The sequence below is a fragment of the Lycium barbarum genome, chromosome 8 (assembly GCF_019175385.1).
Source record: "Lycium barbarum isolate Lr01 chromosome 8, ASM1917538v2, whole genome shotgun sequence".
NCBI lineage: Eukaryota > Viridiplantae > Streptophyta > Magnoliopsida > Solanales > Solanaceae > Lycium > Lycium barbarum.
In genome coordinates, this window is record NC_083344.1 from 112,455,593 (window position 1) to 112,481,960 (window position 26,368).

Here is a 26,368-nt window from a genome sequence, read left to right on the forward strand (position 1 = left end):
TGAAATATTTTAAGAAGATAACCAGTCAAAATTTTATGTTTATTACCATCTGTTTCATTTTAAGTGTCTTACTTTTCTTTTAGGTCTGTCATAAAATGAGTGTTTCTTTTTGTATTTAGTAAATTTCAACAGTTTACATAGTAAGTTTAAGATCACAAGATTTAAAATACTAAACACATCTTTAATTTAAAATTACTAGATTAAAAAAAAAAACTTTATTTCTTAAATTTCGTGTAAAGTCAAACTAAGACAAATGAGACGAAAAGCGTAATATTTTCTTAAAGGCGTGTAAATGAAAACAAATAGTACTAACTATTTTGAGAGGGAGGGAGTATTGATTTGGTTGAAGTGGAAAAATAAATTAGGTTGAAAAATAAATTAAGTAGGCGTTTGGTCATGTGATATGAAATCAGGATTTCAATTTTGATTTTAAATCATCTTTTATTTATGCAATTTGCACAAAATTTCAACTTCAACTTCATATCATGATTTCAAATTCCAAATTCTCCAAAAAGGTATGATTTTGGAATTTCAAATCATGATTTAAATTTTTTTTAAATGTAAAACTTGACCCATAAGTTTATATTTTGTAAAAACGAAAATATCCATAACTTGGTAGATATATTTACCAACAATATATATCAAATATTCAAAGATCATCAAGTTGGTAGTATACTTATAATAAATTTACTTTTGGGAGGATTATATTAAAGAGTGTTATACTATAACTCATGTTCAATTTTTCTTTTATTGGATCAAAATTCGATCAATTGATGTTGTATCTTTTAGAAATGTCTTCTAGTATCGTATTAATTTTGTTATGAACTATAATTTACTCATTTGATAAGATTGTATAAGAATTGATTTTTTTTTTTTTAACAATTTTCACAGCTTGTGAGGTTTTATGTCTGTAAAAAAAATACTCCCTCCATTTCAAAATAAGTGTCCTTTTAGGCTTTTTATTTTGTTCCAAAATAAGTGACACCTTAGGATTTCAAGAAGAAATTAATCTTATTCTTCCAAACTTACCCTTATTTATAATAAAAAATTATTAACTAACTTTTCTTTTTCTAAACATTAATTAGGGATAAGTTAGTAAAAATATTCATAATTTTTTAGAAGTAAATAATTTCTTAAAGGATATATATGAGCTAAAAGAGACACTTATTTTAAAATAGAGGGAGTATAACTTACATATAAATAAAATTTTAACTTCAGGCCATTGGAATTTCATATGGTTGTAGATGATGAGTGAGTACTCCTCCGTATTTGTAAGTTTGAGACTTTCAAGTAGCTTTTTGACAAAAGGCAGAAACTAGGAGAAGACAGCCCATTGGAATTTGGAACTGCCATAGCAAACCAGAGTTCTCACTTTTCAATGTCTTCTTTCCCTAGTATCCCCATTAACAACCACTGTTTTTACTTCATTTTTCCTCTGAAGAAACGCCAACCTGGGATTCATATACCCTTTCTCTGATTTTACAATCCCAACTCACTATAAGCATTTGTCACAATACAAGAAAGGGAAAAAGAACAGAGCAAGAAGATCAACATGTGGAGTAGACATCTTATTAGATTCAGTAATAATAGATGGATGTCAACTTCAGTAGCAACAAATGTCAAAAACATTATGGGATGGTGGGACCATGTACTACCAGCTCCTAAGGACCCAATCACCAGTGTCACTGAGGCTTTCCTCTCTGATCCAAGTCCTTTGAAGCTCAATCTTGGTGTGGTACTGTTCTTTCTATGCTATTAATTTCATGGTTTTGTTAAGAGATAATGGTCAAAAACATCTAAACTATTTCATATAGGAAAAGGGAACAATTGATTGTTGCCATGTGAAACTTGCCAAAAAAAGATGGTTCAAGTGTGTGTTTTGGACCATTAACTATGTTGTTAATTGAAGTTTTTCATCAGCAGTTTTTCTCCTTCTGGATTGATGGGTATTTTGTTTTGTTACACTTCTTCATAGGGAGCTTACAGAGATGATGAAGGAAAACCAGTTACTCTTGAGTGTGTTAGACGAGCTGCGGAAAGTATTTCTGGCTGCGAGTTCTTGTAAGTACCATCTGTCCTCTATTTTCTTGAGTTTTGATTAAATCAATCATATTTTTACAGAATCCCCTTATCTAATTACTCAAATTTGTCTCATTTCATACTTTTCTAAAGTCTGTTTGGACATTACATGAACAATTTGTTGACTTTTCCGTTGAAAAGGAAAAGCATTTTAACTACTCCCCCTGTCCCATATTAGTGGTCACATTTTCATTTTGCACGCCCCTTAAGAAATCATAATTAACAATGTATTTTTACGATCTTACCCTTATCTCTCCAATAAACTGCACTCTAATCAATAATGGTTACTCTCAAACACAGGTAATGTTACGAACAAAATGGAAAAAAATTAATTAATTTTATCTTGGTTTTGTAAATTGACAAGTATTTGTTGGGTTTTAAGTGTTAGATGAATGGGAAATTGAGGGAAGAAATATGGAGGGAAAATTAAAATTTTGAATTGTTGCTTTTCGCTTTTTTGAATGAAGCATTTCTCCCACATTGGTGGTGGAAAGGAAAGTTCATGTGGTTAAATATAGAAGCATTCCTTCTAGTTGCTAAAGGGTTGAGAAGAAGGCAAGCCTCACGCCGCCGTCGTAGCTCGCTCGGCTTCGGCTTCGGATTCGATCAAATGATAGATTGATTGACTACGTAAAGTCGAGAGATAACGTGTCGGACCCATTTACAAAAGGCCTAACTAGAGAGGCAGTTGAAAGATCAACCATAGATGGTTACGGGTTAGTTGCGTGACTTATATTGTCTAGATGTACAACAAAGCTCGACGGTTCCAAGATATCATATTTACCGATTGACCGAGTACATCCGATATAAGTTCACTACAAAAAGTTCAAAGAGAAACCTACTTATCCAGATGCAATTAATATTTACATGTAAACCACGCAATTTGTCCGTGCATTCCTTTATCTTATAGTCATTCCTCATTCATGTAGGGGATAATTGGGTTTTAAGTGTTAGATGAATTGGAAATGGAGGGAACAAATATAGAGGGAAAATGAAAATTTTAAATTGTTCCTTTTTGCTTTTTTGGATGAAGCATTTCTCCCACGTTGGTAGTGGAAAGGAAAGTTCATGTGCTTAAATATAGAAGCATTCCTTTTAGTTGCTAAAGGGTTGAGAAGAAGGCAAGCCTCGCGCTGTCGTCGTCGTTGCTCGCTCGGCTTGGCTTTGGCTAGTCAAATGATAGATTGATTGATTAATCTTTTTGGACCAAATTTACTTAATCTTTTAATTGATTAATTGTTAATTAATTATCCAAATCATGACCCGGGCTTTCAGATTAATTAGAATCCAGATTATGACCCGGATCCGTTTCTGACCCATTTTTTCTCGGATTAATGTAAATGTTCCTGCTATCCGTTAGAACACAAATTTTCTGAAAGGGTGCAAACCTTTCTGAACCAACGCTTCCATGACTATATATAACCTGCTGATCCTCAGATATTCCTTACTTACAAATTTTCTGATCTTCTCCTCTCTTCTTTTTCTTGCACATTAAATTTTCGTGTGATTTACACCCTTCAAGTGAGTTCGCTGTCATCGGAGTTTGCAGTACCGCTACAACGGTAAGTAAATCGTTCTATCCTGGGAGGATATATTCCACAACCTCGGGTACATTGAGGGGAATAATTTCCTTAAGGACACACTGTGTATTCAGTGGACTCGATTTAATTCTTATACATATCTCAGATACTGTTCTTCTAAAAATTTCAGATTCTGTTTTTTTTTTTTTATTATTTTTAATTTCCAGTTTCTGGTTTAAGTATATTTCCGGATACAGGTTAATAACAATATTTTGGGATGGATACTTTTAGTAACGTGGACAATTATTATGGGACGGAGGGAGTAGAAAATAGTCTAGGAAAAGCTCTCAGCAAGCCAAATGTGATACTAAGTTGAGGTGCACGCAAGCAGGCCTAGACTCCACCATTAAAAAAAAAAATGTAAAAAAGAGAAATTAATTTTATTGTAGGAAGGGGGAGCTATTCCTTTCGAGTAATTAAGGAAAGGAGTTGATTGAAATAACAATGTGTGGAAGGGTTTTCAAGTTTGCAGCGATATTTATCATTCTCTAGTTCTTCAGTTGTACGAGGACTGATATTGCTGATTATTTAGTTTAGATCTATAGGATTGAAGGGGATGGAAAGTTTATTGAGTATTGGAATGAATGGCTATAATGATTTAAGTTGAGTGGTACAAATGAGGACTCATCTAGCCAACCCCAACTAGTTTGAGATCAAGATTTTGTTATTGTTGTATTGAAGAGGTTGGACAATGATCTTGCACTAATAGGTACTTTAGTATTTTCATGACACGGTTAGACATGGTTGAGTTATATGATGTTCCACTTTGGGTATATAAAGGCATCCAAGACTGTTTTATAAAGATCTTGAGTTACTCCACCCATCGCCTTAAGCTTTGAGGTTGATGTCCTATAGTATCAAAGCCAACTTTTTGTTAGCCTGTTTTCACTCGGGCAACTTGGCATTCAAGCTCACTCGTAATAAATCAGATTTGCATGCAAGAAGTGTTGACTTATAACAGAAAAGAGTATTCGGAGTTGAAGTTTAAAATGGTTTGTGGAATTTGATATTGTAATTGAACATGAACTTCACTTGGAAAACGAATAGAAGAATTATGACTGAAAATCAGTTTTTTTTTTTTTTTTTTGGTTCGAAAGGGAAAATTTTATTTCAACCAAGTGTGAGAATTACAAAGCTACTAGTTCGTTGGACTCTAGAACTAGCTCAAAACTGAATCTCTATATCATAACTATACAGCTGGCTCTAAAATAGCAAAAACAAGAAGCTATGTGTAAGTAGGAAAACTACTCAAACTGTCCAGTACTTTGGACCATTTTCTTTGTATCTGGCCTCTCAAGTGAAGCTGCAAGACAATCTCTTTGACTCTGAATCTGAAATCGCTACTGGTAGACTGGAATCTCCTAGCATTACGTTCAGCCCATATATGAAAAATGGTAGCGGTAAATAGAAATCCTAGTATGCCAGCTTTAGCCCCTGAACCAGTGGCCCTTCTTGAAATCCATGAAAATTAGTATTACACTTAAAGTAAACGTTCAAACCAGTGTTTGAACGTTTTACTTGAAGTTACAGTCTGTCAAATATTGAAATATTTATGCGCAAATGGGTCCATAATGTCCCATTGGACGTATAAGAGCATCTGAAGGATTTTGTAAAGGATCCTGGGTTACTTCACTTGTTGCTTTAGGATCCTTTAGGAGTGCTCAAATTCATTCACAATATTTGCATAATATTCAACCAGGAAAATTTTCTGGGTTCATTCTAAATCATTGTAACCATGGTTGTTGTTTTTCTATTGGCAGGGAATCAACTAAAGCAACAACGAAATCAAAGTTCGTGCAGGACTCTGTAAAATTGGCTTATGGAAATGACTCTAATGTTGTTAGAGAAGGCAGGTTTGCTGGTGTTCCAGCTCTTTCTGGGACTGGTGCATGCCGGCTGTTTGCTCAATTCCAAAGGCGCTTCTATCCTGACTCACAAATTTTTCTACCAACGCCAACTTGGTCCAAGTAAATGTTTTCCACGTTTATAATTCGTTTTCATGCCGTGCCATTATTAATTTGTACTGTGATTGAAATGTGTCCTCTTTTGTAGCCACCATGATATTTGGAGAGATTCTCAAGTTTGTACAAGTACCTACCACTATTATGATCCTGATACAAAAGGATTGCAATTTCAAGCTCTCATGAATGATATCAAGGTTTGGTTGTATGCTGGATGATGAGATGCCTTTTCTCAAATTTGTTGTGAAATTTCTGCTTTAACTTCACTGCCGAACCTTACATCCTTACATGACTCTTCACCCTTTTCCTGCACATATGAGATTGTGAGCCTTTATAAAAGATGACTTGTGTGCTGAGCTAAGTAAAGGCCAATGATAAGCTCTTTGCTGAAGAATTATGTAATAATAGTAATTATGCATATGATTCTCCTACCTGAAATATGTAATAGAGAAAATTCCCTTCCATCTATGCGATCATAATTCATTCTATGACGTAAAGATATTAATTTTGCGAAAGTTTTACAGTATGTTGTTAAAATATTTGAAGGCAAACTCTGCTTTAGTTAACTTTATTCTTTTAGAGTACTATCGCTGATCCTATTCATTTGATAATCTCACAGAACGCTCCAGATCGTTCCTTTTTCTTACTTCATCCTTGCGCTCATAACCCAACTGGTGTTGACCCCAACTATGAGCAGTGGAAAGAAATCTCACACATATGCAAGGTTAGTGAAATAACTTAATCCTTTAATTTCTAGTCTTATTTACTCTCTTACATAACTTTCTTATGTACTATCTTTGTGAAAAATGGTTTCAGATCAAGAATCATTTTCCTTTTTTTGATATGGCTTATCAAGGAATTGCTAGCGGGGACCTTGAGAGAGATGCCACTGCTATTCGGATATTTCTAGAAGATGGACATCTATTGGGCTGTGCTCAATCTTTTTCCAAAAATATGGGATTGTATGGACACCGTGTAGGTTGTGTCAGGTAGACAAACTTCTAGCTACAGAGCTATGCAACTCCTCATCTTGAACAATACCGGAATAATACCACTTTAATTAGTTAAGACTATAAACTGTATACATTGAACGAACAGAAACAAGGAATAGATCCATCAAACAAAGTAACTTCAACTTGTTTCATTCTTAGTTTATTCGTACGTCCACTTTAGTGATTAGTAGTCGATAAAATGACCACAAATGATGGAAGTTACTAGGCTTTCAGTTAATTAACTGAAACTAGACCTTTTCCGTTAACCTGTATGATCCTTGCGTGCCTTGAACAGTGACTAATGGGTCCCTTATTCTGCTTGGTACAAGGGAAGTGATTGAGATAATTACAGTCCAATGCCTTTTGGTGATCTAATTTACGAAATAGTCAGTAAATGCTTAGGTTTTGTATACTAAGTATAAATATACATAACATATGCATATCCAGTGTATAGGTTTTGTTTATTTCGGTTAAGCGCCCGTAATTAGTTTTGGGCAATTTGCAGGATTGCCCTCTGCTGGGGGTGGTCTTTAATTTTTACCCCTCAAAATGGTAGTCTTTAACTTTTGCCGCTGAAATTCTGCCTTAAGGCAAAATTTGCACATGGGTAGAATTTGCAAATTTCTGCCTTGAGGCAGAATTCTGCCTTGCATGGGCAGAGGCAGAATTTTGCAACTTCTGCCTTGCGATTTTTTTATTTTATTTTTTATTACTGAGATAGGGTTCGAACCCACAACCTCGGGGTATCAGGCGAAGGGCAAAAATTAAAGACCACCAATTTGAAGGGAAAAATTAAAGACCACTCCAAATGAAGAACAATCCGTGCAAAAAAAAAAAAAAAAAAAAAGATTAGTTTTTGCTGATAGGCCAAAAATGAAAAAAACCCAAAATTATTTGGTTTTCTATGTTGATATCTGCTGCTTTCGTGGTTTCTTGATTTGTCTCCAACTCTCAAACTTCCCGTCCTTTTTCTTCCCTTTTTTTTTTTTTTTGGGTTGCAAACCAGTATTGTCTCCAGGGATGAAAAGCAAGCCACTGCGATTAAGAGCCAGTTGCAGCAGATTGTTAGGGCAATGTACAGTAGCTCTCCTGTTCATGGCCCATTATTGGTGTCAGCGATCTTGAATGATGCTGATTTAAAGGCACTTTGGGAAGAGGAAGTTAAGGTAATTGATGTTCGATTCTGTATTACCATTCTGTTTCCTTATGCACGTACTGATTATATCTTTCACGTAAGGTCATGGTGGATCGCTTGATCAGAATGAGAATCACATTACGTCGGAATCTTGAAGAGGTGAACTCATCTGCAAGCTGGGAACATATAACCAAGCAGGTACCAATCGTTAAGTCTTTGCAAAATCGCATATTAAATACAGCTGCTAATTGCTAAATCTTCAGGTTGGTATGTTTTACTTCTCCGGTTTATCTCCTAAGGAAGTTGACCAACTGCAGAGGGATTTCCATATATACATGACTAATGATGGACGCATCAGGTACTTAGAACTCGCTAAAATTTCTTGAATTTAAGTATTGTTGCCTATATATGTGACACTAATGGCATTGTGATAGAAAACGTGATAGCAATAATAACAGTAGAATGATGAATTTGCTAGTTAGGGTGATAGAATAAGTGGAGGGTATTTTTCCTTGCACGTAGCTCTTCGTATCCCTCCAAGATTAAACGACATTGAGGAAGTATATGTCTATTTAAGAATTACAAGGGAAGTAAAACTATACATCCACCTCTCCCTCCCTTTCCCCTTGACATATAATCACACATAGTAGGTCAAAAGGAAAGACGATTAAGATAACTCATTCATAGTCGTGAAAAGTTCTCCGAGAAATTCTTAAGGGTTTCACTTCTCTAAAAATACATGTTAGAGGTAAAATAGAGTATTAGATTTTGATTCTACCATAAAGCTTGCTCCATTTTTTATCGATTTAGTTGTTTTGCACAAGAAAAATACGGAAAGGAAAATTGAATCAAGAAAACAGAAAGAACAAAAGATTTGCATCTCTCCTTTTTTTTATGCTTTTGCAATTGACATATTACAATATGGCAGCATGGCAGGGGTGACAAGCAGCAATGTGGACTACTTGGCAAATGCAATCCATGAAGTTACCAATTGTAAATAATAGTTTGGCTGAAATGGTGAATCAGTTTTGGCTTTGGTAAGAAGCTGTTTGTAGATTAGATTGTCTATCTAAATGTTTCAAAAGCCGAAGTCAAAATATGTAGTTATGTAATATATACCTTTTCTCCAGAATGTTTATTAAGCCAAAACTTGAGGGGTTTGGCTCAGAATTTATATTGAAGTATGTCATCAGAAGTTCCCTTGTTCTTGTAAGCATAACAATTGTATTGATCCAAATCATTTTAAATTTGTAGTTTAGCTTATATACTGATCAATTCTTATAGAAATTTTATGCAGAGCAATCATTGTCTAATACTTTTATATCTGTTAAAGATGCAAATTTAATACTAGGAAATACAGTTAAGGCCACATGGATTGGACTAGGGGTGTTCATGGTTCGGTTTGGGTCGGTTATTGATTAAAATCATAACCGAACTAATTTAGTCGGTTTTTAAATGTCTAAAATCATAACCAAATCAAATAAAATAATAACCACCGGTTTGGTTATTGTTGGTTTGGTTTAATTTTTCGATTTATGACTAGCAGCCATGAGACTTATTAGTAAAACATTAAAAAGTTGAAAAAGATATGTTTTTTTTTTTTTGTTCAAACGATAACTTTTATTTTTAGTTTAAGGTGGAACATACATCATAGAAACACTTTCACTATTAGTGATAGTGTAGTACTCAAGTTACCCAAAGTTGCTAAACTATTACATATAGAGCTAAAAACTAACTTAGTAGTGACTGCACTATTTTTGTCATCTTAATACACATACATGGAAATAAAGTAGAGCATAAGAGTTTTTAGTTGTTGTTACAAACATACATAATAATTAAACATAAATACTATCTAAAATTAAAATGAAAATATATGAAATAAAAAAATTTTGTGTAATGATCACAAACTTTGGGGCAGTACTTTCATTTTTGCCCTCAATTCTCCCATTTTATTAAAAAAAATTTGTGTAATGATCCAAACTTTATATGCTTTTCTACCATTATCCCCAAGGCTAGATTACAAGGAGTTATTCTTTTTTGCTTTTTAAGAGGATTACCCACGGAAGAAGTATTAGAGCATTACCATGTGCTTGAGTTGCAGCAAATGCTAATGTTACTGAAGTATCTTCTATAATCTACAACCTCTGTCCTTTTCATAAGAAAAGCATTAGAAGTTTAGGACCCATTCAGACAAGAAAAAAGAAAGGTATAAATTCGAAAAAAGAAGAAGAAACAACCTAAAATCAAATGGCTGACAAAGAAAGGCTAAAAATTTAAATTAAAGACATTAGACTCTAACGTGAGCTTCTGTTAGTAGGTTTACACTTAAAAGAGTTAAAAGACTTAAAGACATAGGCTTGGACATATTCTTAAAACATGAGTCTTAAACAATCATGTGAAATAAGTAGATCAAAAATTAAATTAATGATTAAAAGGTATAAAATATTTATAATTATTTATGAAAAACTAATATTATACATATAAATAATTATAAAATTTATGTATATAATTTATCGGTTTGGTTCGGTTATTTATTCGGTTATTTTTTAATAGAATCATAATCAAACCAAATATAATCGATTTTTAAAATTTAAAACCAAATCAAACCAAACCAAACCAAATGTCGGTTTTTTTAATCGGTTTGGTTAAATTTTCGGTTTGGTTTTGGTTTTAACCAAAACTGTGAACAGCCCTAGATTGGACCACGGGGAAAACTAATTTTCATCTGTCACGACCCAATTTAGGATCGCGCCGGCACCTACCATTCCCACCTCGGTAGGTGAACCCTTAATCAACATAATGATTCCAAGTAAAGAACGAAAATTCAATTAATTCAAGATAGGAATAATAAACAGCGAAAATCAAATCAATATATTAACCCAAATAGCGGAAGTGTTTACAATAGATAAATAAATACAATGACTCATTTCTATTCCCACGACTTGGTCTAGACTAGTACAAGAGCGACTAATGTGGAACTGGAATACTCTTAACAACTCTAATACCCAATCCCCATTCCGAAATAAAGTGGATAGAGGACTTCGAGATAAGCACCATGCATCTTCCGAATGATCGACAATCAATAACCTGAAAAATACAACACTCCAAAAGGAGTGTAGTAAGAGTAGTATCGATACAACAACGCGTACTCAGTAAGCATCATAGGCCGACAATAGTTAGAAGAACATATCAGTAAAAGATTTCGCAAATAAGCATGACTAGTGAAACTAGGTCAACAACGCACATCACCTACCACTTGTCGTAACATCAATGTTCTTAATTTAACTAACTATTCTCTTAATAAACACTAGGCAATTCCACACAAGTTTCGCAAGTCAAGTATCATTACGCTATTCAATCTTAGTATAGAAGTCAACTCGTCATTATGATATTTAACTAATTTTAGGGAACCAACACATACAACAAAAATAATTCAAGATTATGGCCTATGGTTTAGCAACTAAGCCCAATTGTGTCAAGTCCCAATAGACTCAATCTGAATCCATATAACACAAGTACATCACCCGAATGTCACAATAGAAGCCAAGTGCAATGCAATGCAATGCAATAATGTATGAAATGTATATGCGATGCAATGTTGTGTACACATGTACTCAGGACGGAAGTATCACGAACAAGATATATCTATAGTCTCCGATAATCAACACGGACAAGTCACATAACAATACTACCTCACTTCTTTTACTGCCTATCAACATTAATACATGATAATTTCACCTTCTACTTACAAGACATTACTAATACCCAGTCTAGAATCAATTCACGATCTTGGGTACATTTTACCCATTTCAATACCCATTAAGATTCACTATTTAAAGCATAGAAAAAGTTATGCGCATCATACGGGGACTCCTCATCAAAGGGACATAGTAAACTAAGTACCGCACAGCTAATCTTCCAAGTCACATAAGGTCCACCAATACTCAAGGAAAACCAACACATGAACCTAAGTAGTCTATAGGCCACAAGCCCAAACACACAAATCGCATAACAGTACCATCTTAAGAATCCATTCCAACTCCAAAATCCTACACATGCATTCTCCGTTCCATCTAATACATGAAAATGTAAATCTAACCGGACTCTGCTGAAAAGGAAGCCTTAACCTACCTCGAGGCTGAGCAGGTGCCATGAATATCCGTAGATCTTCAATTTGTTCATCTCATCGTAACACGCACGAAGGAACTTGAGATAATCATGAGACTCAATAATAGGAATCATCATTAGAACATTTTACAAAACATTCAGATTGATAAGGAAAGTTGGGGTTTTAGAACATCTCTATATTTTCTAGGCCTTTATCACTAAATGAACTCTCTTACCATCATCATAAAGCTAGGTGATTCATTAACCTCCATTCATGATTAAAGTCAACCACTTAAGCTACTAGCTACGTAAAGTCACCATTTTTAACTCTATTCTTTAGAAAGTCATTTTCAAGATTCATGGAAGAAACTCATTTACAATTTAGGAAGAAGATGAGAATCTAAGTTAGTAACCATTCTAGAGTGATGAACATGAGAAATTGAGCCAATATAACCCATATTAAGAACATACGCGCTAACCATTTGACCTTCTAAGTCTAGGAATTAGTGATACCCACTTTCATTTGCTTCTAGGAGAAGACCTTAGGAACAATTAGCTATGTGTAAGAAGAGATTAGAAGAGGTTAGGAAGATTACCACTCCCAAGAAGATCTGAATTTGAACTCCCAAAAAGGCTTGAGGGGCGTCTGAGCTTTAGGTGTCACGACCCAGCTAGGGGCCGCGATAGGTACCCGGGGCTAACCACCGAGCATCGCTCGTACTATTACTTCTTAGACTCATTCAACAATTATTTATCGATTTCATGCTCATTTTACAAAGAAACTGCTTTTCATTACAAAACATAATGCTTTTATACAATAACATATATCAATATATTTACACAGTATCCACGTTGTGAAACCACATAACCCACATTGAGTATCTACGAGCCTCTATTGGATTACACATACAACTGTACACAAAAGATTCATCATAAGCACCTCCAGAACAAGGGAGTGCTTTCAGTCAGCTAACAGCTTCTAAGAGTCCGGAGCAAGATCTCCTTCCTGTCTACCTGTGGGCATGAATACAGCGTCCAAAGAAAACGGACGTCAGTACGAACATTGTACTGAGTATGTAAGGCAGGAATGAAATGAACAATGTCATAGAAGCATCATGAATCATAAGAAAAGATATAACCTGCTTGAGTGTTATAAGCAACATATTTTTTTTTACATATATCATATTTACATCATCATAGTATATATTTTGTCATTTCCCATATATCATCACATTCATCATCACATACACCATCACATACTTCATCACGTACATCGTCACATCGTACTCTGCATCATTACCCGCGTCCGGGTAATCCTTATATGCCGCCCACTAGTGGTGATTATGCCCGGCCCTCTAGGCTCGGTGTAAACATAGCAGCCCGCATTAGCGGTGACATACCCGGCCATATAGGTGCGGTGGAATCATACGCAGCCCGCATTCGCGGTGACATGCCCGGACAAATAGGCACGGTGAAATCTTATCATCACCAAATCAATCATAACACATCACTATTACACATCTCATAACATAGCATCATCTTATCATTTCTTGGTATCTTATACATATCATCATCGTATTACAAACTAGCATTGTTAATCATCTTATAGACATATCATATATTAGCATTAAGAGCATACGTTAAGCTTTAAGGGCAACCACACTATGTCGGTGTAGCGTAAGGTCGTGAACCCCCCATTATATTATGAACGTTTATGAGTATCGTGCCTCGCCTTGAAGGAAATAGAGCATAAGGAGAGTGTTAACAAAGATAACATCATTAGCGTTATAGGAACATCATGCCACAATTTCTTGAATCGCTATACTTTAGCTCATTATCATCACCATTATATTCATATGTAATTCAATATATTGAAGGACTCATAGGCTTCATTTTGTAGAAGGATTATATAAGACTTGAAGGATTCATGCCTTTTGAAAGAAAAGATAAGCCTCACATACCTTTGTCGTTTAACTATGCTATCGTTTGCTTGATTTCCTTTGATGTCACGTCTCTACCTTCAAAAGAGAATTCGTACCATCGTTAGTCAATCGACAAGAAGAACGCGCTACTATTTCTAGGGAAAATTGCACAACATTTACTTTGTTTCTACTACTTTTCCCATGTTTCATTTCAACTACCAAACATTCACAACAACACTCACAATATCGTATCAACAATAGTCATTTATCTACATTTACCACATTCCACCATTTTCCCCCAATTTCTCTACATTTATGGGTTTTTAGCTCATCATCACATTTCCTCATACATAACACCTATTTCATGGTCTACACGTCATTTATAACATATTTATACTCCCAACTCATCAACATTCATAATTCAATCCAACTATCATTCAACTATGACACTATTCACATTTTATGACCCATTTACTACACTCTTCTATAATCCAAGTGTTTCAACGTATAAATACTTCAATCATCATGAGAAAGTCATAAAACTCACCTTAGATGTGGTAGGAACGAGCCTTGAGTAGCAATACTCTTCTATACTAAAAACCCTACTTCACCTCCTTTGCAATTTCTTGGTGTAGATGAACTTTGATGAGTTTCACACTCTTGATTTCATGGATTTGGTGTTTTTGATCTTGATTTTCCTTGGATTCTCTTGTGGATGAATATTAGAGAGTATTCTAGATGTTTCTTGAAGTGTGGAGTGAAAATGAAATGAATGGAATGAAAAAGGGTCCCTTATACTTAACTTAAAATCTGGTTTTTATGAACAGTAGTCGAAGTGCACAGTGGCCGTAAACCCAGTTTACGGGACGTATTCTGGTTTACGGTCCGTCTTTCACGACGGTATTTAAGCATAACAAAACCAAAAAGGTTTGCTGGAGGTCATGGTGGTTTACAGTCACAGTTTACGGGCCGTATTTCGATTTACGGTCCGTATTCTGAGTCGTATTTAACCATTTAGACATTTGGCAGAAAGTTGAAGTTTTGGAATGTTGAAAGACGATAGCAGTTTACGGTCCGTAAACCACTTTACGGGCCATATTCTATTTTACGACCAACTGGGCCGAAGTGCAAATCTGCAACTTTCGCATTTTCAAAACTCATAAGTAGTCATCCCCTTCTTTGTAAAACATCGTACACTCATACTCTTCGTTGGTCTATTCATTGCACGTTCACGAGGAATTTCCGAGGTGTAACATTAGGTTTTGAGAAAATGGGGTCAAATCCCGAAATGAACTCTTAAATAGGGAAAATTACTGCGGGTCACTACTATAGCAATCGACCAACCGCTTCAGCGGCGCCACTTCGGCTTCCCCATTGTCGCTTCAACGATCTGATGCAACCACCCCACCTATGCTTTAGCGGGGTTGTGGTCGCTGGGGCGCGATCGCTGCGGAGGTCATACCAGAGCTGGGGCGGCCTGACTGGGTCCCCGACCCGGATTTTGATATTTTAATTCCTACCCGTACAACGGGACCCGTTAGGCTAGATGTCCGCCGGAAATACTTAGCGAACTGAAAAGGTCCAGGATGTCAAGGTTGCGAATATTTCAGAATTTTACGGTAATGACTAAACGGGTCATTACAGCGTCAATTTGAATTGTTATTTAGAAAATCTTTTCTTTCCAAACCACACAAGATAATCTTTTAGGATATGAAAAACTGTGTTTCAGTTCCGCCGTGTAACGATGAAAAGTTCAATTTTATGTAACGCCCCATTTGGCATAATGCGTCGTTACCTTATATATTTTTTTCTTATTCTGTCTTTACTTATTATTTAATAATCATATTTTATCATTTATCGTACCTTTTTATGACAGCTCTACACTGTACCCTATTTTCTTGTAGGTTTATCCTTCAAATTTTTTATGTCTAACATTATGTAACAATAGGAAACGATGCAATCTATCCATACGTTGTATTCATCAAAATATAATGCAATACAACACAATACGATATCTTATGAAACATTAATACGTAACAACCATCCAAACAAAGTGTAAAGTAAATCTACCCACCAAAATAAAATTGAAAAAACACGCACACACACATAATGAGTTGAAATCTAAATTCTTTTTGGGGAAAAAGAGACATCCCCTGGGTGAAAATAAACGTCATTACGAGCTGAAGTTGTTACCTGATAGTAATATTTTGCCAATTGTAAGCAAAAGAAGTTTAGATTTCAGACTTACTAATTGTATACAAAGCGTTAACAGCATCAAGGCCCATTAGCTCAGTTGGTTAGAGCGTCGTGCTAATAACGCGAAGGTCGCAGGTTCGAGACCTGCATGGGCCAAACGTATTTGTGAGCCTTGGTTTTTTTTTTTTTGGGTTACCTTTTTTATGCGTATCTGGACAAAATGGCAAGTGCATTAAATTCCTAATAACTGGTAAAAGAAACTAATCAAAAGCGATGTTTCTTAAATGCTGCATAAGAAATGTCTTGGGAGATAAAACATTCTTTTCATGCATTATATATCTTAAGGAGATAACACATTCTTTTCATGCATTACATGAACTGATGTGTGTCTTATTAATCCCTAATCAAATGGATAAGGTAAAGGATAAAGTGCGCATTCCAATTAACGGAAGGCTAATTATATGTTATACACAACAATTAAAATTAGGATCTACTGATAACTTGATAATTTAAGGTGACTGCATGGGCCAAACGTATTTGTGAGCCTTGTTTTTTTTTTTTTTGGGTTACCTTTTTTATGCGTATCTGGACAAAATGGCAAGTGCATTAAATTCCTAATAACTGGTAAAAGAAACTAATCAAAAGCGATGTTTCTTAAATGCTGCATAAGAAATGTCTTGGGAGATAAAACATTCTTTTCATGCATTATATATCTTAAGGAGATAACACATTCTTTTCATGCATTACATGAACTGATGTGTGTCTTATTAATCCCTAATCAAATGGATAAGGTAAAGGATAAAGTGCGCATTCCAATTAACGGAAGGCTAATTATATGTTATACACAACAATTAAAATTAGGATCTACTGATAACTTGATAATTTAAGGTGACTATAATTCAAAGAATAATAATGTATAAAAGCTAGATGGATGTCATCATTAAATCAAGACAAAAATAGTTTGATACACACATTTCTTGTTCGATTTTGACATCTCGGATATCGGCTTCACGGAGTTAATCTGTATTGAGGGAATCGTTTTGTCTCAAACAATCAAGAATGCGCCAACTAGATAAATTTACTTATTTCACACAAATTTTTTTTTGGTCATCCTCTACGCCACAAATTTTTATCCGGACACCTCAACTAGATAAATTTAAGTATTTTAAACAACTCTGACTACTGATAAAGCTTACATGGCGTTGATATGGTCGAGTTGGACAAAATTTGTGGTACAAATGTTTAAAGAGCGGAATTTAATCTAAAAGAAAAGGTTGAAATCAGAAAAATAAGTAAATAATAAAAAACAAAAGATAAAATAAAAAAGCAAAAACACCTTATTTTCCATTCCAGTATTTTGTTCAGACCCCAAAAATTAAAAAAATTGTGCTCATAGTGTACATAACTTAAATAAAAAATGTGAGATTATTATGTGTACATAAACTTTGGGAGATTAATTAAAATGTTAAAAATTCCTTATACCAATACTATATATAACTTAAATTCAAAATTAATTAATTGACTTTCTCTGTTCCGTCATAAATATTTATTCAAGAATGTAGAACGAGTAACGTTAACTTTAATTACTTCAGCATCTGCTTATTATGGCAGCTATGTTTTCATCATTTTGATGATTATTTGAAGTTAATCTTCCATATGATCATACCCTGTTTGTTTTTCTTTATTTTCTACATTGACATTTTGTACTGTGGTTAAATTTCTTGACTGACAAGCAAGGGTGGATCTAGGATAGCAGATGGAGGTTTCGGGGAATCAATAATTTTTGTGCATATCTTGTATTTATATTGCGTATAAGAAATATTTGTTGGAAACCCAATAACAAAGAAGTCTCTCTTGATCCAGCGATAGTAACGGAACCCGATGAAGCTTAGTTGGCCTTTCAGATGGGTTCGATTATCCTTGGGCACATATAAAGAATTTTTCTTTATTAATTGGAATCATTGGGAACCCATAAAGTTTAAATTCTGAATCTACCTCCTGTTTGCAGGGTGTTTCAATGCCAATGCTAATTGAATCTACTAGCAGAAATAGGAAATTCACAAAGAAAACTTGAAAAAATTATGTATAAAATTCTTATACTTATATATGGATTAATTTTTCGATAGAAAAATTCAATTGATTACTGATCATGCTTGGAGCTAATTAAAATGACAAGTTTAAACTTGTTACAAGCATCAACATTCTAGACCTGACGATGTGCAGTGCTAGCAAGAAGAATTTGGTAAAATAAAGTGTTTTAAGACTAAATTATGCGTCGGTGAGAATCTTTCAACGTCAAGTTTCAAATAAAAGTTTGATGTAACAAATCAATATTTTGGATGACTTTTGGGAGATTATGCTTCCGGAAAACTTACAAGCATGACCATGACCAGAATATTAAATTTTGTGAACGCCTTTATTCATAGATAAATTGTTAGAGAACGACAGATTTTTACTAATTTTAATTCTGAGCACACCTCCTCATCTATACACGACGCGCGCACACCTCTATATATATATATATATATATGAGATTTGCTAACCTACAACATTGTACCCACTTTGTGTTGTCCTAAAATACCTTTACTCTGTCCTGCCAGCATATTAGATATAGGGACGTTTTGGTCCTTTTAGTAAAAATCTAAACCCCGTTAATTCTACCTCCTCTCTTTTCTTCTCATATATATATATATATATATATATGGGATTTGCTAACCTACGACATTGTACCCACTTTGCGTTGTCCTAAAATACCCTTACTCTGTCCTGCCGGCATATTAGATATAGGGACGTTTTTGTCCTTTTAGTAAAAATCTAAACCCCATTAATTCTACCTCCTCTCTTTTCTTCTCTTCTCCTCAAAGCATAAAGGAAGTGATGCAAGTCATGGGTAAAGATTTTCCAGTTTCATAACTGATGTTGGTAATCAACTAAAGCACCAAAACTTAACAAGTCAATATCCCATGTAGCTTGTCTAATCTGTGTGAAACTTCTTTCTCTGCTTCACCCTTAAAATTTTTGTTTTGACTAACAGACATGGAGGAAAAGTAAAAGCATGGAGAAAGAGTTTGAAATTGATTTTTTTTTCCCACAATTTTTGTAGTAATTGCCGAAATTTCGAACCTAAATTTGGTGCTCTTTTAAGGATTTGAACCCAAAATAAAAAGAATCTTTATGGTGAATCTTCATAATTATCTTACATTCCAAAATCGCTAAATACTCTTTTATTATGCTTTGACCATTTGCACTGGTGGTATGCAAACTTAAGTGTTTTTTTAAGGTTAATGTTTATGTTGGTAATGGTAGTTGCAGCAGAAGGGAAAAGTATTAAAATATTAAAAACATTGAAGTCTTACCTCTATTGATGTATTTAACAATGGTGAAAAGGATAAAAGATACTAAAACTTGGAAAATTTGAGGAAACCATGGTTAGACGGAAAGCTAAAACAATCGCTGGTGTCCAAAGGCCAAAGGAACATATGAAGCAAGTATTTACTTCTCAGGCAGAAAGACCAAAAGGCCCCTCTCATTATTGTACTCATAACATGAAATTTGGGGTATTTTAGGAAAACATAAAGTGGGCACAATGCTATCCTATAACCTTCATGTTATAGGTTAGCAAAACTCTATATATCGACTTAAATCCTAGATTTTTACTTGTTCGATACGGTATTGAATTGTATTATTAAACCTAATTCAAAAATTTAATTAAAAAAGTGATGACTTTTTTTCATTTAAGTATTCCTTTAAGTACGCAATAGAATGAAATGACAGGTAGAAACAACCCCCCGTGTGAAAATAATTGTCACGTCATTAAGGGCACTGCAAATCGTTTTTTTGGCTTATCAAAATCCCGAAATCATTTTCATTTTTATCACTTTGCACAAATCTTTGCTTACCTTCTTTTCACTTGCATTATTGAAGGCTCCAAACGCACGAAGCTAACATCTTTTGAGTTTTGTCAGTTTTAAATAGTCTGTAATTCCTTATTTAATTTGTTTCTTCTTTCTTGTTGTTGGGCATTGCTGACAAAATTGACAGCAAGTTTACGAGGAGAGTCAAGATTTAAAGTTTATGGGACCGAGATTCAAGTTTTTTAATTTATTGAGTTTTAAATTAATAATTTGTACATATTCAATAAAAAAATTAAGATTAATACATGATTTTAACTAGGGCTACTGACTTATTTGGCCGAACCCACAAATCATATACTCTAACTCAGCCCTTGTTTACAAGCACTGAACTGAAAATTAACAATGATTTCATGTATCCCCAACTTGACTAAATTATCTGAATGCTTCTATATCTAAGTTGAACAATAGAAACCTATGTATACTACAGTTTTTCGTAGGATTGAAAGTGGACAAATTTATGTAAAGTTCGAAGCAACTCTTTCCCGGTATACCAAACCGTCCCCTGACTTTAAATTTTTCATTTTTATTTTTAATAAGATGATTTATAGGTGCTACACAAATATTTAGCTCTCTACAAAAATATTCAAATTTCTGCAGACGCTATAGCAACGTATGTATTTAACATAGAGTTTTTTTACTCTCTCAAAACTCACGACGGGCATTAATTTGATGAGAAAATTAAGATTACAAGTTTTCGTCATGACTCATGAGCATAGAAGGATGAAATAAAGGCCGGGAATACTGACAAATGGAAAAAGGTAAACTTCCCCTTGAAATCGTTTTTTAGTTAATCAAAGAGTAACATATTGAAAATTTTCCAGTAACATTCCATCAATTTAGAAAATTAAAGGTTATGTTAAATTCAGTCATTGAAGACTGATTTTACGAAGCAAATACAGTTGCTTCACATTTGGAAAGGAATCATGGAGAAGAAGTAAGGAGAAGAAGAGATTATATGTTGCTTATGAAACTGATATATATATATTACATGCTTGCCATGTGATTTATTAACAAACTAACTAACTTTTAAACTCCCACTAATCACTAATCATTACACATAATAGGCTCCTAACCAACTAATCCTAGTCAGCTAACTCCCTAACTCAATACTCCCCCTCAAGCTGGTGGCGTAAAGGCATTGAACACTCCAAGCTTGGTAAGCAAAAACTGATGCTGACTAACTCCAAGACCTTTGGTAAGAAAATCTGCTAATTGAAATTTAGAACCACCAAACTCTGGTTTGATCAGTCCCTCTTTGAGTTTCTCCCTTACAAAATCACAGTCAATTTCTATATGCTTAGTTCTTTCATGAAATATGGGGTTTGAAGCTATCTGCATAGCTGCTTTGTTGTCACAACACAATGATACTGGTGTGTCAATGTGAACTTTCAAATCTTTCAGTAATCCCATCAACCAAACCACCTCAGCTACTACTGCTGCCATGCTCCTGTACTCAGCTTCTGATGAACTTCTGCTCATTGTGTGCTGCTTCTTTGATTTCCAAGATATCAAAGAATCACCAAGTTGTATGACATAACCTGTTACTGACCTTCTTGTGTTTGGGCAAGCAACCCAATCTGAATCACAAAAGGCTGTAAGCTTGCTAATGGGATTTCTCTTCAATAATACCCCTTGTCCTGGTGCATTTTTCAAATATCTGAGGACTCTCATGACTGCTTCCCAATGTGACTTCTTTGGTTGTTGCATAAATTGTCTTAGTACCTACACTGCAAAATAGATGTCTGGCCTTGTGATGGTCAGATAGATCAACTTTCCTACCAGTTGTTGATAGCTATGAACATCTGCTAACAATGGATCATCAATCTTTTGCCCTTCAGTCTTGCTCAGAACTTCATCATATTCTGTTGTAGTAAGTTTGCTATTAAGTTCCATTGGTGTGGATACTGGCTTTGCACCACTTAGACCAGTGCTAGTAATGAGTTCTAATGTGTATTTTCTCTGATTAAGCAAAATGCCTCTTTGTGACCTCATAACTTCAATTCCTAGAAAATATCTGAGCTGTCCCAAGTCCTTGACTTTAAAGTTGTTGTGTGGAGTTTGTTGAGCCTCTTTGATCATTTGTTGATTGCTTCCTGTGATCAGAAGATCATCAACATAAACCAATATGATCACGATGTGATCACCAGTTTCCTTGGTGAAGAGTGAATGATCAAAAGGACTCTAAATATAGCCTGCTGCTAGCAATTGTTGACACCCAATTTTGTCTCTCCTTTATTTTAATTTACTCGGGCTTCTAAATTTACTGACGAGCTAAATACTTTATTTTCACTATTTTTTTTAAAATTATTATTGCTACTACTATTAATACCGCTGCTGTTATTTTCAACACTACGAGCATTACTTTACCACAAATTTTAAATGATTCGTCATCATTTCATTTTTTCGGGTTTGGACTCGTTAAATTAATTATAGAACAACACTTTGTTAAATCCTTATTTTTTAAAATATTAATTATTAATTGTCTTCATATAGTATATGTTGTACTGGTTATTAAATTAGAAACCCAAAATTAATTAAATAGAGGAGGAAGGATCAACAATTTTCAGCCAAATTAATGACCCAAAATACAAACACAATATTTTCAACCCCAAATTATCAGCCCATACTCTAATTAATTCAACCAACCCACATTATACCATACCCAAAAACAATTCAGCCCACTTGATTAAAACTAAATCAGCCCACATTTTAAATACCCAGCCCATTACCCATCGAAATAAATCAGCCCACCAGTCCATATTTGATTATTTTCGGACCAGCCCACATATTTTACCCGACCCGGTCCAACCCACTTATTCTTTTTGCCCTAAATCTCTTCCTCTTTCTTTCTCTTACTTTTTTCTGCCTCTCTCTCTCTCTTTCTCTTCTTTCTTCATTTCCTCCGCCTCATCTCACTCTCTCTCTCCCGCTCCCTTCCCCACCTCGCCGACGACCCCATCATCGTTCCCCACACCACTACCCCACTCCGCTCCCCTCTACCCTACTTCCCTTTCTTTTTTCTCCTTTCATCATCATCATCTCCGCACCCCGCTACCCCACTCTCCACCCACAGCCGACACACGCTCCTCTCCAACACCGCCGCCTACCTTACACCGCTACCCCACTCCACGCTCCTCCTTACCCCACACCGCTCCTCGCTCTCCCCACTCTATAAAGACAGAGGAAAGGAGATCGAAAACCCAGGTTTGGAACCCCAAAATCCCCCTACAAAACACAAGTTCTAATCGCCTCAAATTTTCCAGAAATCTTTAGGTTTTACGACTTTCATTCGTTCGATTATCGGTCTAACTTTAAGATCGTTAAACATTCAATCTGTCTCGGTCGACTTTAACCACGATAGGGATTTTTGGATCTTAGTGGTGTCGAGTCCTAATCTATTCATAACGAGAGAGTAGATTCGACGACGTCGGCACCCACTTCACTGCGCACAAAAAAGGTAAACTCGATATATTTATTACTTATAATTTGTAGTTTCTGCTTTGGTTAGAATCTAGCCCCTTCTGCGATATGTTTAGTAGTTATGTAGTTTTCTGTGTCGTTGTATTATTTCTTTGATGTTTGGGTGCTGTTAGGATAGATATTTAACTGCTAAATTTTTTCTATCTAACTGGTTAAGCACAGTGATCATGTTCAGTTAAGGTTTAGTTTGTTTATCCTGTTTTAAGTACACTGTTAATCTCTTATTTAGTCTAGTGGACATGTTAATGGTATAACCTTTCCCTCTGTTCAACTTTTATATTTTCAGTAAACATTTTTTTGTCACGGGCTGCAATCGGTTTCATTTAACCTTTAGAATCTTCTTTTTTACGCAAACTATTATGTTTTCTACAAGTATTATTTTAAACAATGCTATTATATTTTTGTTTAAAGTCTTAACAACATTTATAAGTCATGTTTTCAAAATAGCATTAGAAGTACTCTTTTATACAAATTATTATTTTTCTACAAATCTTATTTTAAATAGCATTCTTACATGGCTGTTTACAACTTTGGGCCTATTTACAAAGTTGTATTTTTTTTTAATACTATATTTACACTTAGCCTAACTAATCATAAGTCCGGTCGGTCAACCATTGTTAATGGGTCTTAAAGGGTGCCTAATACCTTCCCTTTAGACTAATTGAACCCTTACCTAGAATCTTAAGTTTCGCAGACCTTAAACAAAACTAACTTTAGAAAATAACTTTAATAAACTTTAGGTGTCCTAATTCACCATAAATAATTAGGTGGCGACTCCTTAAAACAAAACAAACAAAAATAGGAATCTCCAATACGTCATACTTCTACTTTAACTCTCCGGGGTTAAAATGGGGTGTGACAGCTTGGCGACTCCACTGGGGAATGTACCTAGGTTCTAACCATAACGGACTTAGTTTTAAATAGGTCGTGTGTTTATTTTTTATTACTTGTTAATTGTTTTTACATGCTATTAATTGTTTCGTTTGATATAAACTGTTTGTTTGATATAAACTGTTTATCTGTTACTGCTTTGATAAATTGTCATTCCGTTCATATTTCCTCCACTTCTGGAAATTCACACTATCACACGTACACGCGAGGTGTGTTTTGCGCACCCGCAAATTTCTTTCATAGAATCCAAATTTTAGGAGAGTTGGCGTATGCGCGGGGTGCCCGAGTAACGGGGACCGCGTAGCCTTCTCACTCGAGTTGTCCGCTCGGGAACCTTGTGTCATAAGAAACCCACTCTTAGTCAACCTAAGATAGGGCTAAACCAACACCCTTTATTAATAGCATACATTTCATTACCTAGGAGGTTTAATACCCTTGGTGTATTAAATCCATTAGATGACTTTACCCAAACGTCCAAGCGGGTTCACGACCCCAAGTGACACTAATCATACTTTATGTGCATGTTTGAAGGATAATTGTGCCTAAATATTGACTATTTGCTCTAAATTAATTAAACTTTAGGAGGGAGGGAATGACTAACGTTCTATGACAGGTATGGATTTGCATTGGAGTACAACAAATGACGAAGATCAAGGACATCACAAATGGAACCAGAAGTTAAACATAGGAAATTTTATTTACTTTATTTTAGGAAACACTTTATGTTGTATTCATTGGACATGTAATAAATATTACATTATTTTGTACTTTATTTTTTGAGAAATAGAATCTGTTTAATTAATCAAAGCAACGGGATGACATATTATGGCACATTTTACCCTTCAAATAACGTTAGGCCCACCTCTGGCACAAAGAGGTCACATGCATATTAGGACGCGTTATTTGTTTTGATATAATCGTTTACATTTGTTTGACAACTTGTTCGACTCTACTTGATGAATTATTTGCTACATGCCTTACTTGACTTTACGTGATCGTGACTTTACCTAGATATGTTCATGAGACTAACATCGTTTATACTTTATGTTTCTTTTTTTTTCTTATTCCCCAAAAGAGAGTTGATTAGTGTTGACACTCGATGGCCGACCATCCTTACATCACAAGGTCAAAGACGTCATCGTTACCGGAACGTAATTGGGTTGTTCAAGGAAATGAAATTACTATGTCTGATCCGGCCGCATCTATTTCGACTGGTGTGGAAAACATCGTGATCTCTAGCGATCCGCCCGAGACTTCCGAACACGGAACTACTATTCAACGGGATGAACATATCGCCCGCCTGACTCAAGAATTTGAGAATCTACGTGGAGAACTAAATCGGGTTAGGGACTTGACCAATTTATCCATCACACTCCAAAATTCACCTGTTGAACCTAGCAATACTGCACCAGAACCACCTCGTTTCCCATCACTCGAATCCCCAGTTCCTGAGCATTTTCCTCCCCAAAACAACGCACCTACCAACAACAACTTACCTCCGATCACCCCCGCAAATCCACCAAATCCATCATCCGCCTATACTCCCCCGCAAAGTCAACCGCCCACTTACATTAACTATACTCTCCCACAAAGTCAACCACCCACTTACACTAGCTATACTCCTCCACAAAATCAACCACCCACCTACACTACCTATGCTACTCATAGCCCACCACCCGTCAACCCACCAAGTCAATCGCCAGTTCGCACTCCCTATGCTCCTTTACCCACCAACACCAATCCACTACCCACAACCATTCATCTAAACCCACCAAATCAACCACCTATAAACACTACTTATAACACACCACCTCCGGTCCAGAACACCCCCATCGCCCAAACTTATCCAACCCAGCATATACACGGGGCCCACTTTGTCACCCCTAATGCACAATATGTTCCTCCAGTATACGCCGCAGAAACACAAGCCTTTACCAATCCAGTAACGGTTAAGTTCCAACCCGAAGTAGATCAGTACGAAGAAATGGAAAAGGATGCAAAGGCAGGGGCAGATAACACGTTGCTAAAAGAGATCCACAGTCTCAAAGAAGCAATGAGAAACCTTCAAGTTGCTAGGGGAACTAAGAGTGTAGAGTATGAAGATCTCTGTG

The 26,368-nt window shown here is 35.3% G+C and overlaps 1 protein-coding gene and 1 non-coding gene across 2 annotated transcripts; both read left to right on the top strand.

Moving 5' to 3' along the window:
- The first annotated feature begins 1,220 nt into the window (after nucleotides 1–1,220).
- LOC132606747 (aspartate aminotransferase, mitochondrial-like) lies at nucleotides 1,221–9,016 on the top strand. The gene is made up of 10 exons (XM_060320369.1): nucleotides 1,221–1,735; nucleotides 1,976–2,061; nucleotides 5,420–5,626; nucleotides 5,712–5,817; nucleotides 6,240–6,344; nucleotides 6,437–6,609; nucleotides 7,619–7,778; nucleotides 7,850–7,945; nucleotides 8,011–8,105; nucleotides 8,676–9,016. Exons 1-10 carry the CDS (start codon nucleotides 1,553–1,555, stop codon nucleotides 8,746–8,748), a joined length of 1,284 nt encoding a protein of 427 aa, XP_060176352.1. The 5' UTR covers nucleotides 1,221–1,552; the 3' UTR covers nucleotides 8,749–9,016.
- Nucleotides 9,017–16,054: 7,038 nt separating this feature from the next.
- Nucleotides 16,055–16,128, top strand: TRNAI-AAU (transfer RNA isoleucine (anticodon AAU)). Its single transcript has one exon. It is a non-coding gene; the product is annotated as a tRNA-Ile (tRNA).
- The last annotated feature ends 10,240 nt before the right edge of the window (nucleotides 16,129–26,368 follow it).